The 19,818-nt window shown below is 44.0% G+C and overlaps 1 protein-coding gene across 7 annotated transcripts in view; it reads right to left on the bottom strand.

The window, feature by feature from the left end:
* Positions 1–8,195: 8,195 nt before the first annotated feature.
* The window catches only part of PLCE1 (phospholipase C epsilon 1), a 932,976-nt gene continuing 921,353 nt past the window's right edge, over positions 8,196–19,818 (bottom strand). For 4 of the 7 annotated variants that reach the window (XM_085605968.1, XM_085605952.1, XM_085605960.1 and 1 more), the window contains one exon: positions 8,196–10,331. Coding sequence is in view for 3 of the 7 variants with exons in the window: in XM_085605939.1 (XP_085462065.1) it covers positions 10,171–10,331 (161 nt within the window). In the remaining 4 variants the exon portion in view is untranslated. The remainder of the gene's footprint in view (positions 10,332–19,818) is intronic. The other 3 variants (XM_085605929.1, XM_085605922.1, XM_085605939.1) reach the window with 2 other exon arrangements.

The following is a 19,818-nucleotide window of genomic DNA, read 5'->3' on the forward strand; positions in this document are numbered from 1 at the left end:
GGTGTTACAGGCCCCGGTGTTATCAGCACTGATAGAAGATGGATGTGATGAGCTAGGAGGGAATGCACCCTTAGGTAATAACATTTGCTCTATACTATCAGTCTGTGTACTACTATCTTTTTTTTCAGCTGGGGCCAATAATGTATTAGCCAAAGGATTGTTGGTGCACACAGGGCAGATATCTGACCACTAGTTAGATTCCCTAGATGGAGTGCTAGTTCTTCTTTCACAATGGCTCTCATCTGTGCCTCTAATTCCACCACCAGACTCCTCACCCACAAGGGGCAATCGGAGGTTTTATAGGGGTTGGAGGGGATTTCGACTATACGTCCCGGACTAACTGGATCGCCCTCATTATTGCTTATTTCTGGGCTGGGTTTCTTAATTGGGCCTTTCCCTTTTCCCGTTTTCTGTCTCACAACTTCCTTTACGAGTTTTTGATTTCATTGGGGAAATTTGTGGGGGTGATAGCATAGACCTGCTATGGCCCGATAAAGCTGTTGGGGCACTAGGAGTCAGTTCTATATTAGTTTGTGCTGAGGAAGATATTTTTGTGGGTTTGGGGAAGAGATCGGGAGTCAAGGAAAGCCGGCATTCAGTTAACGCAATTTCTGTTGATACTACCCCAATGGCTCTCTGGAGCATCCTATCAATAGAAGTTTGGGGGAGTGCGGTCGGAAATAATTCAGAAAGGTTTTTTTTAGGTACACAGCCACGCTTCCCCATATCTGCTGGAAATAAAAAAGAATGGACTCAATCCAATACAAAGCCTAATCCCAGTAAAAGACGTAATACAAGCTTTGGAATAGAGCAGCAGATGGGAATACAAGCAAAAGCTTTAGCCCAGGTGGATCAACAAGTGCAACGTGCGTAATACGATTAGCAGCAAAGAGGGTATGTAAACACAAGCCAGGGTGTACAAGCTATTAAGGCTAAAAATACACTAGCCCAAAGGGCAAAAGTGCAGCGTGCGCAGTACAATTAGCAGCAAGGAAAGCTTGTAAACATGAACCAAAGTGCAGATGCTACTAAAACAAGAAAGACATTGTGCCAAAAAGGAACAATATCAATTGCTTGGGGTAGATTTAACAACAAAATAAAAACATGTGGATTTACAGTCATTTACATACGTGTTACAGCGTCACTGTTCAGATGTAAGACAAGTCCCAGGGTGCTTGCTCAGGGCACGTAATGTTAACGAGTTCAGAAGTGTTTTTCTCCAGTCAATAGTAGCAAAAGAGGGAGAATAAAAAGAAACACACTGTACCTCTCAGCCGACACTGATGGAGCACGAGAAATTGGACGCCTGAAGAAGTAAGAGGTGTGGCCCTGCCCTGCCTCTTCCTGGCGCTGACGGGCAAGGACGGACCCGCGCACGCATCCCGTGCTGCGGGAGACTAGCGGTGAAGATATCGCGCCTCCAGGCGCGCTGCGCAACGTCAGGAAGTGCAGGGAATGCCGGGGCATGTAGTTTCCAGTTCGCCCGGTGGGCCGTTCCCCTCAAGGCCGGTAGCTGTAGTTTACTGCGGCTCCCGCCGCTGCCGTTGCCCTCACGGCGGTGAACAATGCCTGGAGAGGAGTTGCCCACTTGCTGCAGCCCCGACTCAGAGCCTGCCTTTTCTGCGTCCTTGTATGGGGTATTGCCCTAACAATGCAATGCCTATGTCTCTCACTCCAGGCCTGTTGTGTCAGGAGCAGGGCTCTTCTCCCCCAACTGCTCCCAGGCCCTCACACAGACAGCCACAGTTCTTCCCCAATCTGGCAGTGGTACCAGGCTCATACCACTGGGGGGGCATACCTGTGCAGTCACTGGTTCCTCCTGGCAACGGGGTTATTACGCAGGGGGAGGGGGAGCACAGACCACCGCACTCACCTCGAGTCCTAGGGCAGATATCCCGGTGGCCGTGGCTGTCCTCGCTCCTTTCCCGGGTCTCGCCGCTGATTATGCAGACTTCACTCGGCTCCGGTAACGCCGAGGTGCAGCCTTTCCCCACCGCAGCTCCGCATGGGCCAGGACCTCAGATCACCACTTTGGGGTTGAGCCACGGCAGGTAGACCACCGACTCACGCGCGAAGGGAACTCCAGATGCCCCTCCGTCCGGAATCTTTCTGCGCTCCTCTGCCAGCTATCCCGCCCGTCCGGGGGTCATTACTTCTTGCCCAAGCCTCCGTTCACGAGGCTCAGGCTTCGCGCTGCCTATGTCGTTTCACGACCTCCGGCAGCCTCCTACACCACTCAGGGTCCGGCGGGTGCCTGCTATGGCGCTCCAGATCAGCTGCACCGGTCAGCTCCTAGACAACAGACTAATTCGGCCTCCTTGGATAATCCACTGGGCACTGCAGCCCCTTCACTGGTGTGAAGGATTCCTGCCTGGCACCCCAAAACTTGAGGGCCCCTACTGTCTCGTGTAGAGCAGCGGTATGAGTAACCACGCCCTCTGTCGACCTGGCGTCGCTCCTCTAGCTCAATCGACCTGATGGGGTTGTCTCTTTAATCTGATGGTTTCCTCTCTGTGCTCGAGCACCTTGGGAAGACCTACGCGAACCAGCAAGATGGCGCGAGGAACAAGGACTGCCCGCGCGCTCTACAGGCTGAGGTCCTTCGAAAGGTGCCCGTTCTCGGCCCAGCGTTTTTCTCGGTTTTGAAGGGACATTCTAATTTACCGTCCATTTTTTTTTTAAAGAGCTTTCATACTTAACAGTCCATGTTACAACTAACGTTCAGTAATGATCTTTCTGGGGCATACTCTAACCGCAGATTCCTCACCTTAGAATACCAGGTGCCACACTGGATCCAGAAACTAGTGTTTAGCAGTGTCCCTTATCACTCCAGGAGTGACATAGTGGAGCCATATACAAGCACCACTATGTTCGCTGACATCCGTTTCTTATTTCCCTTTTCGGGATTCGAGATGCGGAGCTTGAACAATTGTTGGTACCAGTGTGCTGATCTTTAGTTTTGGACCATTTTTAGATGTTAAAAAGAGGCCACTCCACAGAAAAGTGAGTTGAAAAATCTGTAGTTGGATAAAATATCCTACGGAAATAGAGTAACTGAAATTTAGCAATTTGTTCTTTTGAGGAGTACTTATAACCTCAGATTTCTCACCTTTGAATAGATACCAAAATAGTACCTCCACCAGAAGAGGGTCTGTGGAATGGACTCACGCCATAAAGTGTTGTAGTACCGATCTCGCGTAATACCCTTTCCGCCCAACCTTGCTGTCCAAGCTGTAGTGCTTTGTGAACATATAAACGATGCCCACTTCACACCCTGGCAGATGTCGACGCAGATTCCAGAACTTTCCATCACAGAAATGCGCGCAAAATGTAATTTCTTATTTTGTTTTACAAACTTTGAGGTTTGCATGCGATTCTGGATAACAACCTGGTGAGAGCCAGCCAAGTCCCCCCCATCCTGGATTCCCCTGGGTGCCTAGTTTAAAAAAATGTATAGGTTTGGTAAGTTTCCCTAGGTGCCAGCAGAGCTAGGGTTCAAAGTCTACGGCTAGGCACCTTGCAAAAAAAAAAAAAAAAAAAAGTCAGTTTTCACTGTAAAAATGTTGTGTGTCCACGTTGCGTTTTGGGCCGTTTCCTGTTGTGGGCATTAGTCCTACCCACACAAGTGAGGTACCATTTTTCTCGGAAGACTTTGGGGAATGCGGGATGGGAAGAATTTTGTGGATCCATGCAGATTCCAGAACTTTCCAACACAGAAATGTGAGGAAAATGGGTTTTCTTTTTACAAAGTTTGAGGTTTGAAAGGGATTCTCGGTAACAGAACCTGGTGAGAGCCACTCAAGTCACCCCATCCTAGATTCCTCTGGGTGTCTAGTTGTAAAAAATGTATAGGTTTGCTAGGTTTCCCTAGGTGCCGGCTGAGCTAGCGTTCAAAATCCGCAGCTAGGCTCTTTGCAAAAAAGGGTCTGTTTTCACTGTAAAAATGTGGAGAGTCCACATTGCATTTTGGGCCATTTCCTGTTGCGGACACTAGGCCTACCCACACAAGTAAGGTACCATTTTTATCGGGAGACTGAGGGGAATACAGAATTGTAGAGCAACCATTATTACCTATTGACTTTCGATGCATTTCTGCCTTCCAAATGTAAAACAATGTGTAAAAAAGAAGTCACTTTGAAAAATGCCCTATTATTCACATGCTAGAATGGGTACCCACAATTTTGGAGATGTGCAAATAGCTACTGTTTCTAAACTCTATATTTTGTTCCCATTTCAGAAATACATAAGTGTCTTTCATACCGATTTTTCACTGTTTACATTTTCCCAAATTAAGTGCTATATACCTGGTACACAATAAAAAAACATTGCAAGACGCTGCTCAGTTATTGGCTCTGGGTTCGTTGGGTTCTTGGTAAGACTACAAGTCCTATATATCCCCACAACCAAAAGGGTCCATCGGATGTAACGGTATATTGCTTTAAAAAAATCTGTCATACTTGGAAGTCACAGGTGAAAAAATTGCCACAAATGGCTATTTTTTTCAACTCATTTTCAATTTTTCCTATTTTCAACTGTCAGTTTCAATAAAAAAAAAAACCTTGCAGGATCTACACAAATGACCCCCTTGCTGAATTCAGAATGTTGTCTACTTTTCTGAAATGTATAGCTTTCCAAGTTCCATTTTGCTTTCATACCCATTTCTACCATTAACTGGAAGGAGGTTGAAAGCACAAAAAAAGCAAAAATAGGCTATTTCCCAGTAAAATGCCAAAACTGTGTAAAATATTTTGGTTTTCTGACAAAAGTCTGTCAGTCCCTGAAAGCTGGGAAGATGGTGATTTCAGCACCACAAACCCTTTGTTGATACCATTTGCAGGGGAAAAAACAGATGCTTTTATCTGCAGCACTTTTTCCCATTTAAATCTCCATGATGTTGGAAGAAAAGGACACAAATTTGGCGTGGATACCTTATATGGTCAAAAAGTTACAGGGGCCTAAGTGCGAACTACCCCAACCGCAATTTACAACAGGACTTGAACGAAGGCCGCAACTTCTTTTTGTGTTCATTGACATACAACTTCCCCTCCCAGTCCTGGATTGCTTTCGAGTGCATGAGACCACATTATTCACACCACTTTGAGTAGTGGCCTGAACCTGGACACCAAAGACACACATGGTGCAGGTTCTGTTACCAATGTTTGTTTTCTGAAGTTATGGCATGGATTGAAAGCTGTAGTTTTGGTTGAGACAATGTTCCTCAATACATTGGAATTCAAATTAAAAATTGTTGCAAGACCTACAAAATTGGGTGCAGAGATCCGAATCCACATCGGAAGTTGTAAAAACGAAGGAACTAATGTTAGCGTGCAGACGTGGCTCTTAAATGCAGAGCCGCTCCGCACCAGCTTGCAGCTGCGGGTGCACTGCTGTGGAAAAGTTTCCGGATCCAGTCTGGGGATGGGGGGAGGGGATTCTAAGGTGATGAATCTGTGATTAGAGGTATCCCTCAGAAACTCTGCCTCTGACACATATTAATACAGTATTGTAAAAAGTTTATGTAGTGAAGGCAAAAAATGAAGAAATTATAAGATTTTCATACTTCATTTAATAAAATGGAGTCTTAGCAATCTATACTACACAAACAAATGTGTATAATAACTGCACAGATAAAAAGACAACACTTAAACCTGCTTGCTAAACTTCATGTACATGCACATTTTCAAATCAAACCTAAGGGGGATAAATATATATATATATATATATATATATATATATATATATATATATATATATATATATATATATATATACATATACACATACATATACACAGAGAGCTTTGGGGAGTTACCAAGATTAGGCGGACAGCAGCTCCTATATATATAGCACCCGATAACAGCAGTGACACTCAGTTTGCTCACCTCAAATGTCTGTTTTTCTAGCAAAGTTTTTAAGCATGGGAATAACACAGTGCCATCCTCGTCGAGCTAGAAAGGAAAAAAGAAAAAAGTATTTTGCTATTTCTACAGCAAAGTCTTTAAGCATAGGACTAGCTAGTGCCATCCATGCTGAGCTGTAAAATGATAAAAGCCCTTTTCTACTCCAGACACAGTATTACCGCTTTCGATTGGTAAAATACCATCCAAGCCAACCTGGAATAAATAAAAGCAACCCTAGTAACCCTTAGCATGTGGTTTGCTGTCATTGCAGCTCTTCAGGGAGATTTAGTTTTTTTTCCCAAGACACAAAGGAGAACAGAGTAGAAGTCAAAACAATACCCTTTCAGGCTTAGAGTGCTGCATAAACTATGCAAAAAAGGAAGCAAAGAACTCTATATAGAGCCTCCTATGACACCAGCGACAATCTGAAAATGCTCACCTCAAATGTCTGTTTTTCTAGCAAATTCATTAAGCACAGGATTAGCACACTGCCAATATATACTACCTGCTTGGAACCCCCACAGTAACATGTGTAAGCATTTGTTACTTCAGTGTTTCAAATAAAAAAACATCGATATATATATATATATATATATCCTCGTGCAGTGGCGAATGGTGCCATCACCACCGCACGTTCGTCTTCGTGCTATCAATCACCAGCGTAACATGTCGGGTAATTGTTCCTCACACGCCAAATAAACTGGAAGTATTGTTAATAACTGCTGGGAGTGCCGTGTCCTTGAGGTTTACCCGACGTGGGACGCTGATATCTATTATATAAATAAAACTACAGATCGGGTGCTCTTTTTGCTCTGAATGCAGTGATTTAAAGACCCATGTTTAACAAGGACCCAGGAAATATGGAAAATATTTCACAGGTTCCTTTGATATATGGGTTTCGCACCCTTCTAGACACAGAATTTGTGTTTAACAGAGAAATTAAGTATTTTTCTACAGTGCAGTACAGTATTTCGCTCACTTTCTGTTTTCAATAAACATTTCCCTCTTTGAAAAAATAAAATTCGATCCAACTGCCCTAAAATAAACGTACAATATAAAAAATACATAATGGCTAACAAATGTAATATGGTCCTCCATTGCCATCACTGGGTTCTACTGGCCTTTACAAACCATGAGGCCTGCGGGCGTGCACTTTATGATATAATTTGAATGAACGTAACTTAAATAACTGGAAAGCAGATGCAGTATACAAAGATTGCATCTTGGGCATTTTAAAATAATTTCCCATGAGACAATAAACTACTACTGTTTTGAACTTAATATAGGTGAATACTAGTAATTCAAAAGCAACTTCAATAGGCCAGACATGGAAGTAAACCTATAACTTGTTTTCATTTGTTCTTACATACAACATTTACACAAATGTTTCAAATGCCCTCTTGCGACAGCCTGTCGTTTCTGTAGAATGTGAACACATCATACAATAAAAGTTTTTGTGGGCAAATTCGTGTTAAGAAAGGCAAATTGCACCCCTTTAGAGCATGAGAAATTACATAATGAAATGAGTGTTGGCTGCAAAAGGATAACCATAATATATTCCTGAAATAAATCCAAAACTGTTTCTTGGAGTTCGTCTTTGCTCCACTGGCGCACAGTAGCAAAAGACAACAAGTCTATAATTAGACATCAAGTAGATGCATAGTGCACTTTGAGTTCACAATTCTTGACTCAAATGTCAGTGTCTAAGCCAATAAATCAATATTTAATTCAAGTTTTCACAAGAACTTCTGATCCTCCGCAAGGCGTATACTCTGTTCGAAAAACATTAGTCACCGCCTGAATTGTCTGAACAGCAGTCAAACTACATTGTACAACCCTTAAACCAATGCATATTATTGTAGGGGAAGATTTAGAAAGAGGTCATCCACCCAAATATGGTGAAATAAATTAAAAGTACTTTACATGCATCTTTGGTTTCAGTTACAACAGTTAAAATTTGAATTTCCCTACAGCACCCACATATATACTATAACATGCTTCATGTATGTTATCATGCAAGACTGCAGCGTTACTTAGAGGGTCAATAGTCTTTTCACAACAGTGTTTTTCGATTCCTCCTTAAAAGGCGCATGCCCAGCCCTCGTTTTTACAATTTGGAAAGAATTTGCACTTTGATGTACCTTAGTTAAAACAATCTTTTTCACAACAGTATTTTTCGATTCCTCCTTAAAAGGCGCATGCCCAGCCCTCGTTTTTACAATTTGGAAAGAATTTGCACTTTGATGTACCTTAGTTAAAACATTGGGATTGTCAAAAGGGTATGCACAGTTAAAATTTGTTTTTAGGCACATTTTGAATTTATTGGACTCCACTGCTCATTATGGCTGTAATTCGACAATAGTACCTTTAAATTAATTTTGTGGCATATAAGTAATGTTTACTCGGCTACAAAATGAACACATTTTCTGGACATAAAAGCATTGGGAGCCGTTCCAAATTAAAAACAAAAATACATTACTTTTTCAGAGTAGCTTCAATACGTTTTTTGTAATGCAAGCATATTTCACACAGTAAACACCACAAAATGCCTATAATTAACAATTTCACAAAGCATTAAAATGTTTTCCTTCATACGACATATTCAACATTTTATACATATATGTATTTATACACAAAGCAGTGTTTCAATACAAAAGTACAAGCTTGATGCCCAAATGTAAGGAACTGCGACTTTAAGACTCCCCAAGAATGAACGGATTTTTAAAAGGTTTGTAGTGTAACACAAGTTGAACACATATACGAGGCACTCGCATTAGTTTTTACTGTTAAAGTGCATTATCTGAACTAAAAATCTCAGTGAAGTAAAAATAGCTGAGGAAAAAAATGACTAATGTGTTGATTTTGATTATCAAAAGGGGGGTAATAAATAGACCAAAATAGAAATATAACATATGCATGTAATTGTATATTTACACTCATAAAATAAATGATGTTTTCTGTCACTGTTGCATTTAAAATGACCCGTTAGTAGTAACAATTTGAGATTGGCGATGTCTTAAAGAGCAGGCTGCAAAACAAGAACTTCAATGTGGCTCAATCATAAAATGCTTTTACATATACAAACTTCAAGAATATACTTATAAGTGCATGAATATGGATATTGTACTATCAAAGCCATTTGTGAGCCACACTTTATGAATTAAATGACAGTACAGTTGTTAAATGTAGAAGATATATTGTTCGTAGATCTGTAAACGTAGATTTAGACAATCTGTATAAAACTAAAGGTCAAATACTACACAAAGCTGCTGCAGCACTGTACACCACATCATAGATTATTCTTTTCGAAACCTTTTCATACGAGATTGGAAATCTCCATTCGAATCAAATTCATGGTTACTTTAATTTGAACACATATCAGAGTAAACTTTAAATCACAACCAAGAGTGTGTATGACCCTTTTATAGTGTATACTAATATTTTGGACCTGCTCACTGTTCGAGGGCTTACTTCTTTTACATAAAACTTAGAAACATTAAAAAAATTAACAGAATATAAATATATAATTACACCCTTGGAACATTGTAATGGTAAATAAATATGCTTTTTACATGTGCCTAGAAAGCCAGAAAGCTATTTCCAAGGCTAAGTTAAACGATGTTAAAAGATCTGATATACTGTATCTGATAGATGCGTCTGATCAGCTCTACAACTCCTGAAGAATTATGTGTAAGGGTAATTAAGTTAACAAGCTGGTTGAAAGGTACAAATACATACCTAACCACAAAAAATGCATTTTTTTATTCTGGGTGCACCAGAGCATAACCAGTGCAGTATGTTCATGGAGCGAGTATTCATTAAAAGTGCATCCACTTAGTACTTAACAAACTGTTCATGAAAGATGAAACAAATATCAGCAACATCAAAAATCAACTGATCCTTTTATCGTCGGTTTTCCTTAAAAATGATCAGTTAAAAGAGTTCTTTCAATGCAGCTTGCATGAAAATGTCTCTCAGCTTTTCCAATATGTTTCAATCTTTCCAGTATTGAATACGTTTGCTTGTTTTTAAAAAGCTCAGCATCCATAGTCAACGGAAAGGGATTTTCGTACTGTGTATCGTTTAACTTCTGACCATTATCCTTCCATAACAGATTCCTGTCGCTCAGGATCATCTGACATAGAACTTCATCCATCTGAAGTGCGCTGTTTCCAGTAGCTCTCTTGTGCATGCAACAATCATTATCGGCATGCTAATCGCCAGTAATATTTCTTTATTTCCATGGGTGTTGCCAGGCGTAATTAAGAAATTATTTTAGTAATTTCCAGTTTTTCTTTATGTGAAAAGACCAAGCTGAAGCAGACGGTCTACCATAAGATAATGGGTCCGATTTGGCATCTTTTCTTGCTAAACGTGTCTCCTCATCATTTAGTGCATTTGTCTTCGAATTTGGAAAGCCTCCAAGGTTATCTGTAAACAGATATTGTATAGTGGTTAAAATTGAAGTCATTCAAAAGGTGTTAGTGTTTTATCAAATAGAACATCTTACAAGCCCTGTAATATCACTCACCGCCCAAGAGAAGAACAAGTTACTTACCTTTGGTAACAGTCTTTCTGATGGATACTCTAATCACAGATTACTACCTTTTAGGATATTCAACAGGCGATAGACTGGTTCCAGAAGTTTTCATACCAGTGCTCCAGCGAGTTGCTAGATAAGTGGGGTTGAGCATGTGTTGGCCTTGTTCCGCTCCGTTAAGTGACTGAGCGGAGATGCATATAAGCACCACTCCTTTGTGCCGACATGAGTATCTTACTTGATACTTTCCACACCCTTGGACATGGAGCACAAAAACACCTGGAGGAACCAGTGTGCCGATGTCTAATTTAGGTCCTGTTTAGATGACGAAAAGAGACCACTCCACAGAACCAGAAAGAGCATTACTAAAGTTAAGTAACGTGTTCTGAGGGATATTTCTAACTGCAGATACTTCACCTTAAGAATAGATACTAATTTGTACCTCCCTACCTATGGAGGGTATGTGGAGTGAGTCTAGACCAAAAAGTTCTTCAGGATGGAACGGGCAAAATGCCCTACCGTAAGATCTTGCTGTCAAGGAGGCAGTGCTTCCTGAACATGTGCATTGATGACCATGTCACAGCCTGGCAGATGTCAAGAACAGGCACTCCGAGCACCAATGCAGTGGTAGCAGCTTTGGCCCTGGTGGAATGAACCCTCAGCCTTTCCAGAGGCTGCCTGTTGACCAATGTGTAACAAATCTTAAAGCAGAGGACTATTGTAGGAAAGTAGGATCTGCTTTCATGGTTACCCCCACTTTTTGCTGGTGTTTTTCTGTTTTATGACTAGTCTTACTGGGATCCTGCTAACCAGGACCCCAGTTGACAGTGGTAAGTACTTTGGTACCTTCCCAATTGGCTACTGGTGTACCCATGTAAGTCCCTAGTATAAGGTACCCAGGGCACAGGTACACAAGGGGTCTTCAATGGGCTGCAGCATGTATTATGCCACCCATGAGAGACCACTCAAACTGTGACTACACGCCTGCCATTGCACCTTGTGTAAGCTGGTGCTAGCACCACTTACGACAGATATGAGCTTCCTTTTGTCTGAGGTCACTGCATTTAAAACCTAGTCACCCCTAAAGCAGGCCTTTCAATCCTCAAGGCAGGGTGCTAGGTTATAAGTGTGAGGGTGCCCTGCATGAGCAGGACATCCCCTACAATCGATTCTCCAGGCTTTGTAAGTGATATAGTGGTCATGCGTCAATATGCGATGGCTAACTATATATTGGCTGTGCCAAAGCTGGGCATGTTTGGTATCAAACATGTTGGAATCATACTACATTACAGGTGTTTGAGGTATGATTCCATGCACCAGGGGGCTCCTCCGGGAAGCCCTCGGTGCTCCTGGTAACAGCCTTCCAGGGTCTGACAGCAAGCTAGTGCTGCTGCTGACCCCAGACACGATTCTGCCCTCCTGCTGCTGAGTTCGAGCAGGGGAAGGCAGAACAATAGGTTTCCTGTCAGAGGGACGTGTGACCACCTCCCAGATGGGACTTCTTGTATTGTGCTGGGGTGGGGGCGCTTGCCAGCACAACCAAGCTGCTTTGAAGGGCACATTTGGTGCCCTCCTTCCATACTCCAGTTTAAGCCAGTTCAGGGAGCCCTCGGCTCCCGCTTTGGCGCACAACTGGATAAAGGACATGGACGTATCCTCCCCGCTGTCCAGCCCCTCCTCTGTGAGGGACCCTTGAATCGTCCCAACCCTTGCCTGTGGTTGGCTTCTCAGATTTGTTGTGGGACAATATTTAAACTCAAAACCACTTCCACTTCAACTGTCTGGGTGCCTTGGACTTCGCTGAACTTCATCTAGAACTGAGAGTGCACCAAGGAAGACTCCTCCTCCCCTGGTCTCGCTGTTCTGTAGGTCTTCTTCGTCGTCTGTGCCTGTGCTTCATCCGAGTTTCTCTCCAGGCCTGTGGGCATCAATGACACCCAAAGGAATCTCCCTTGGAGTGAAGGAATCACTCCCCTGCATCTGCAGGCACCGCATTGAAGCTGACCGGTCTGCTGCTCTTGACGTCCTACGGACTCTGAAAGGCACAGCAACACAGGTGGTGGTTCTGCAACTCCCTCGAGGCCTGACCTACCCTCTCAGCAAGTTGGAGACCAGTATCCTTCATCGGAACCACTGGAACAGAACCCCTTGTGCACCGCGTCGACTTGCAGTGCCAAGGCTTGTTGGCTCTGTACTCTAGAGCTCTTCGGGCTACAAGAAGCTTTAGCCTCCAGCTTCTCTTCATCTTCACCCCATCCTCAGCACCGTGGACCTGCATCTTTGGTGAGCTGCTATTCTTGTCCTTTTGCCACATGAAAGACGCTTACATCACTTGAGAACAACTTACATAAAATCCATGCTACAAAATAAGGCCCAGATCGGCATGTTTGCAGCATTAAGGTTATAATGAAAATGTCTTTCATGTGGCAAAAGGACAAGAATAATGAAAAGCTATGGATGAAATGAAAAATTTGAATAAAAGTAATTTGTGAAATCAAATGAGTTTGTGGAATTTTGAATATGCAACGAGGGAGCTGTGCATCCGTCACTGGGGCCTACCAGGCTCCAGTTTGGAAAGTATTATCTTTCCTAAGTTTTCCATTCAGGTCTATGGCAGTTTCCGACGTCACTTCGCACTTATGCACCTGGCTTACCTGGTGTAGGTATTCTGGTTCCTGGGGTATCCACGGGTGGGGTGACTCTCCAACCTTCTGTCTTCCACTGGGTTTCTTCAGAGTCCACTGGGAAGGGTTCTTCTTGAAAACTGCAACCACGTCTTTCCCATTGACTTGCATTGAGTACGCGGCTGTGTTTTCACTCTGCAGACAGCCTCTGTGGGGTTCCTGGGTACTTACCTCGGGTGGTTCAATGTGTCCCTAGCTCCTCTAGTCCAAGTCCCGAGTTTCGTCGCAGTTCGCATTCCACTTCTTTAGTATATGGTCTGGTCTCCCCCTGGAGACCGCTGTGTATTTGTGCTTTCTTACCTGACTACATTTGAAGTATTGTGTGTATTGTGTTACCAATGTGTTAGTGTGTATAATAGATATACTTATTTCTATAACTCTACTGTGTGGTTCTTTTTCGTTTAACCTACACTATATGATTAGTTAGGGTAAAACAAGCTGCTTAACACTCCTTTTGGACTAAGCCTGAAGGCTGCTCTCCACAGCTACCACTTTCTATGGTTGTCTTAGACCACCAAAATCACCATAAGGGTTGTCTGGATTAGTGCAGAGTGCTTCACATAAATAAGTGTGCATCATATACTAAGCCAGCCTCTAACAACTATCGACTGTGACAGAGTCTTTTTCAGCAACTCCTTGCCTTTCTTTGCTCCGGAGAATCTCACAAAATTTGATCATCCCTCGATAATGGAGGTAATGCAGTGTTGATCCTACTGGATCTTTCATCGGCTTTCGATACGGTCATCATGAATTACTAGTCGACCGTTTGCAGGATCTAGAGATTAGTGACTCAGCACAGGTGTTGCTTAAATCTTTTCTATTAGGACGCCAACAAGTGGTGTCACTTGGGATTTTTAACATAGAAACTTTTTGTATGCCTTGTGGGGTACCTCAGGGATCTTCTATCCCCAACTCTATTTAATCTTTACGTCACACCACTTGCCGCTCTGATCAGATCTTTTGGGCGATCCCTGGCATCCTAGGCCGATAATACACAAATCATAGTCTCAATGGCTAAAAGTGAAAATGGGGCTGGCGACACGTTAAACAAATGTATGACTGCAGTAAGTAGCTGGATGGCCAACAACTGCCTGGAACTTAACTCTCCAAAACAGAGGTCATTCAGTTTGGCAATATTCCTGCCATCTGGTCCCCCCACTGGTGGCTGTCCGACTTGGGCATGGCACCCATGCAAACATCCAGAGTAAAAGATCTGGGGTTTATTCTGGACAGTGAACTAAAATACAAAGAACAAGTTAATCTGATTACTTCTTCCTCTTTTTATTGGCTCAGAATTGTAAAGAAAATTGAAATTTTTCTGCCAGCTAACCTATTGAAAGCTGTGGTCATTGCCTTAGTTCTCTCACGATCAGACTATTGTAATAGTCTCTATATCAGCCTCTCAAAAGGTCCACTTAAACTCCAGACCATTCAAAATATGGCCGCATGGTTTCTCTTAAGAATCCCCAAATATCAGTCAGACAGGGCCTCCATCAGACAATTGCACCGGCTCCCTGTCTGCCATCGTATTTCTTTTAAGGTTCTCTGCCTAGCTTTGAAGAGACTCTATGGAAAAGCGCCTGCCTATTTGAAGGCAAATTTTGTGCGATACATTCCCGGCAGAGCTTTTTATTCTGGTTCAGCAAACTTTTGAAGGGTTGCTTCCTTTAAACGCGCAACTTGAGGGGGAAGAAGCTTTTTTATAATCACTGCTTTTCTCTGGAACCGTTTGCCTCTTGAACTGAAATTAGCACCCACACTCTTAGCGTTTAGCCTCAAAACTTGGTTATTTAACCAATGATCCTTATGAACTTAGCCCTCTTTGCTTTTATCTGATCTTTACAGCGCCAAGAGGCCTCCAGGTGTCATGCACTTTATAAGATGTTTCATTCATTCACAAAGATCCACCCAGTGGTCTGTGGTTCAATCAGTATAAAAGATCAGAGCTCTCTTAGGACCCAGTCTAATTAGTCTCTCCTCCTCTTTTCTGGGATGAAGTAAGAAAAATTAGCAAAAAACATTGGGAGACAGCCCAACGGGAAACTGAGTCACAACATTCAGCAAGAAGGCTGTCCAGCTTATCTGGGAAAAATGAAGCACAGTGTAGCTGCTCAACTAGAGCCTGGAGCTCATCCATGTGAGGAGCTAAAGTCATCCTAATGATAAAGATATTTTCTAGAAGAGACTTCTAACTACAGATTCCTCGCCTTCTGAATTACCCCAGGTGCCAGACTGGACTCGGAAAATTATACATAAATTCCCTTGTATGTTAATAGTGTGCATCCAACTAAAAAAAGCACAAGAAGACAAACCATTGTTTTCGGACATCTACCCAGTCCCATCATTCAACCGTGCAGTGCCCCAGGTACCTTGGAGTGGTGATCCCCTCTCATAATAAATTCTGCAACTGATCATGATATGTCTCTCTTTCACAGGGTCATCTGCAACCCCTAAGGAGCTCCATGAGCTGAAACTGGCCATGGACCACATTTTTGGTACCTCACTGTTTCCCTCTGGAGCACCTTTGGGCTCTAAGGATCCAATGTAGCCTCCAGTTGGGTTACAGCCGGTAGAGCCATACCCAATGCCAACTGTGCTACTCAACCTCTCTTCGAGGCCTGCCAGTCTCTGACTCCAGTGCAACATCAGTTACTGTGACCGACACCACACCCGCGGGTCTTAGCACCGGCCCGATGTCACTGATGCCAGAAACTGAGACAATAGTTTTATCGGACTCTGAAACTCAGTTTCTAAAAACAACCCCCCCCACTATCACCACCAAAGTGAGGTCGCAAACGACATGCCTGCACTTCTGCTCTGACCCAGAAACCTCCTAACCACATGGGGATTATAATGATGATGACCCTTCTTATGAGACGACAAATTATCTGCAGAGGCCAGTGGTTTGGACAAGATGCTCAACCAGGGCCAAATGAGCCAAGAAGCTCTACTCCCCTTCAATAAAGCCCTCACTGATGTGCTGGTAGGCACCTGGGCAAAATCAGGATCTTGCCCTCTGCCCCCACCAGGTTAATAGGAACGTAGCAAGGAAGCACAGATCTGCCCCCAGGGCCCCGGAATTTTTCTGCAACACCTCACCACAGAAAGCTTGGTTGTGAAGGTGTCCACGCGTCACCTCAACCCTAATGTGTTCCCAACAACCCTCCTGACAGGGAATCAAAACGCATGGAGACGTTTACCAAGGATATGTTTTCCTCTGCCTGCCGTGCCCTCAGATCGGTCAATACAGCCTCTTGTGGGACAGCGTGGCAGACAACCCTAGCTAATTGTTCTGAAAAACATCCAGCCGACCCTACAATATCTCATCACGGATGTCCAAGACATAGCGAAGTACTCCATTTGCTTGGGATTGGATACAACCGACTGTCTGGGTAGGGTAGTCTGCACCAGCATGGCCCTTTGTCACTATGCCTAGATTCACTCTACAGGCTTCTCTACCGACGTCCAACAATCCTGATGGACATGCCCTTTTACAGCTCTAGGCTGTATGGAGTGAAGGAGGAATCTGCTTTAGAAAGATTTAAAGAGAGCAAAACCACTGCTTACTCTCTGGGCTTAGCTCCCCCTGCTCAGCAGTTCCCCCAGCAATATCACCCCTTTCAAGGCTTTGGAAGGGGTTATCAGCAGAGGCAACACCCGACTGAGTCACGAACAACAGGCCTCTCAATCCATTCAAGGTAAAAGCAGGGGATCAGCACGATAGTATCCAGGCCCCCAGGGGCAGTGATCTAATCAAACCAGTCACAACTCCCAAAGCTGCTGCAAAACACTTGAATTCACTTGGCAACACATGATCACCCAGTGGGAGGGTGCAACACTTTTTTTTCCCTTCCTGAAAGGAGGGGCATCACATCCAACCAATTGGTGCTCTAGATTGTGGAACATGGTTACTTCCTCCCCTGTCACATACCCCGGATATGCCATCCACACCACAACACCTTCCTGGAGGACCACTCGTCCATACTCTGCACAGAAGCTCATACTCCCATGTCCGATGGGAGAAAAAGAGAAGGTGTCGGAACTGTCTGTTATTGCTCTTATTTTTTGGTGCTGAAAGAGGACAGTGTTCTTTACCCTAACCTAGATCTTTGCACACTAAGGATCTTACTTTAGAAGGTAAAGTTTAAAATGCTCACTTAGGCCCAAGTTCACGCTGCCCTGAATCCAGGAGACAGGATGGTGACGTTTGATCTGTATGACGCCTATTTCCACATCCCCGTCCTACAATCCCATAGGTGTTATCTGCAGTTTCATGTAGGTCAAGAACATTTTCAATTCCCAGTATCCTTTTGGCCTTAGCTCCTAGGGTGATCACAAAGGTGATGGTGGTAGTTGAGGCCCATTTGGAGTTTAAGAATACCAGCCTTCCGAACCCTGACGACTGGCTACTGAATGTGCGCTTGCCTGAACAGTTATAAGCTACTTCCAGACAACTGCAGACCTATTTACTTTGTTGGGTTCTGAAGTCTCAGTAGGTTCAGCACCATGGAAATCTTTTGGATTCCATCCAGGTGTTCAAGGAGACTGCAAATGATGTGCAGTGGTGGCTGTTCGACCGCAGTTGGATTTGAGGCAGACTCCAAACCCCTCTTCCTACCTCACCCACAACTGACTGTCACACCAATGCTGGGTTGGGATGGTCATCTGGGAGAGGTGGAGATCAGAATACTCTGGTCTCTGAAACAGACCAGTCTCCACATCAACTTGTAGGAGGTGGGATTTGCTTGGCACTGAAGGCATTCCTCCCGAACATCAAAGAGTGAAGGGTAAAAGTGCTCACAGACAACACAACCACCAGGTGGTATGGTCCCTGGAGGCTGTACGTCTCTGGAAATTGCTGAAGTCTCAGGGCATTTCTCTGGTCGTCCAGCACCTGGCGGGATCTATAAATGCCCAGGCGGACTAACTCAGCTGACACTGCCTAGCAGATTATGAATGTCAGTTACACTCAGAGCTGGCACAAGGCATCTTCCAGCAATGGGGAGAACCCTGGCTTGAACTATTTTCAACCACAGGGAACAAGCAGTGTCCAAGCTTTTGTGCATCAGAGTTCCCAAGGCAATTCTCCCTCCCTCTGAGCAACCATCTGTCTGGACTGGGGCTCAGACTTCATATGCCTTTCTCCTTTACCTTTCCTGCACAGAGAATAGAAAAAGATCAAGAAATACCAGGCCCAAGTCATCCTAGTGTCTTTGGACTGGACAAAGTGTGTGTGGTACTTCTGGCCATGAGCACATCTCCTCTGATTAAGCTGAACCTTCGGGAGGACATCCTGGCACAGCAGCAGGGTCGGATCCTGCACTTGAGTTTGCACAACCTACACCTCCATGCATGGAGAATGAGCAGAGACAGTTTCCTATATTCCTACCAAAGTTGTATCATCCTAGCAGCCAGGCTGTAGTTTGGTGTTCTGCACTTTCTGTGATGCCACAGTGGGGAAATTAACTTGGTTCTCACCTACCTGATGTGCACTCCATTTGAACCAATTCAAAACTGTTCTTTCTGCCAACTGACCATCAAGACAGAGTTCATCCACAACATCTGCCAAAGGAGTGTGTGAATTTAATCTTTGCCAGTACAGCAGCCATACACTTTACCCAGGTAAACTAGTACTACGAAAAAATAGGTATTCATGCCCTTCCATATAAGACAAACCGTCCTTCTACGCTCCACCTCACTGTTCCAAGTGAGAAGAACAGCTTCACCACATGGACCCTCGGAGGGCCCTTAACATCTATATAGATCAGACCAGAGATTACCAGCTAGATAAACCTTTTGTCGGGCTCTCTAGGACAAAGAAGGGCAAAGTGGTGGGAAAGAGGGCTACCTCTTGATCGATTGCCTTATGCAGGGGCTTTACCCCACCCACTTGCTCAGAGCCAGCAGGTGAAAAATAAAACAATATTCTTTCATTGTTTTATATTTCACCTGCTAGCTGAGCAAGCGTGCGCGGGGGGGGGGGGGAGGGGATGGGAGGGGGAGGAGGGCTGGTTTGTGCACTTCTAAATGCGCATGTATGTTTTGGATGCCGTCTTAGGCCAGCCAAACACACATGCGCACTTAGGCTTCTCCAACCGGGTTGTACTGAACAGCCAGGCTGGAGAAGCAGCACAAACTCCATGTCCTGAGCAGAGCGTTATACCAGCCCGCTCAGGCCAATCCCCGTGCTTCTCTCAGATTGAATTTGGCACTGGACTTAGTAACTATTGCGAACCCCACCTGGGTTTAGGCCCGCCTACTCTAATCTTTTTTGGGCTCCCATGAGGTACTTGTCTTCCACTGCCGGTCTGCCAGAACTGATCTGCTTACCATCCCCCTGTTTCTACTCCCCTCCCCATTTCCATCCATCCTCTATTGGGGACTTGTCCTTATATGTTTGCCTATGCAACTGTAACTAAATGTAACTATGCAAAACTGTTATTCTTGTTATCCCTGACCTCGGAGACCCGACCAACATGGCTGATGCCCCGTGGAGCTGCTAGACAGCTATAGAAGAGATCGGCCCTGGTTTTCCCTCTCGGCCGTCACCTACACAGCCGGTCATTGGGCACGGTTCTCGTTGTCTCCCCGCTGTGTGTCCTTACTACTGTAACAATGTTTTTTGTCTGTGTTTTTACTATGCTCTTGTAACGGATGTAATTTGTATTATGTAACTCAATGTTCCTTATGTAAA

Source organism: Triturus cristatus, chromosome 1_2 (assembly GCF_964204655.1).
Source record: "Triturus cristatus chromosome 1_2, aTriCri1.1, whole genome shotgun sequence".
Lineage (NCBI taxonomy): Eukaryota > Metazoa > Chordata > Amphibia > Caudata > Salamandridae > Triturus > Triturus cristatus.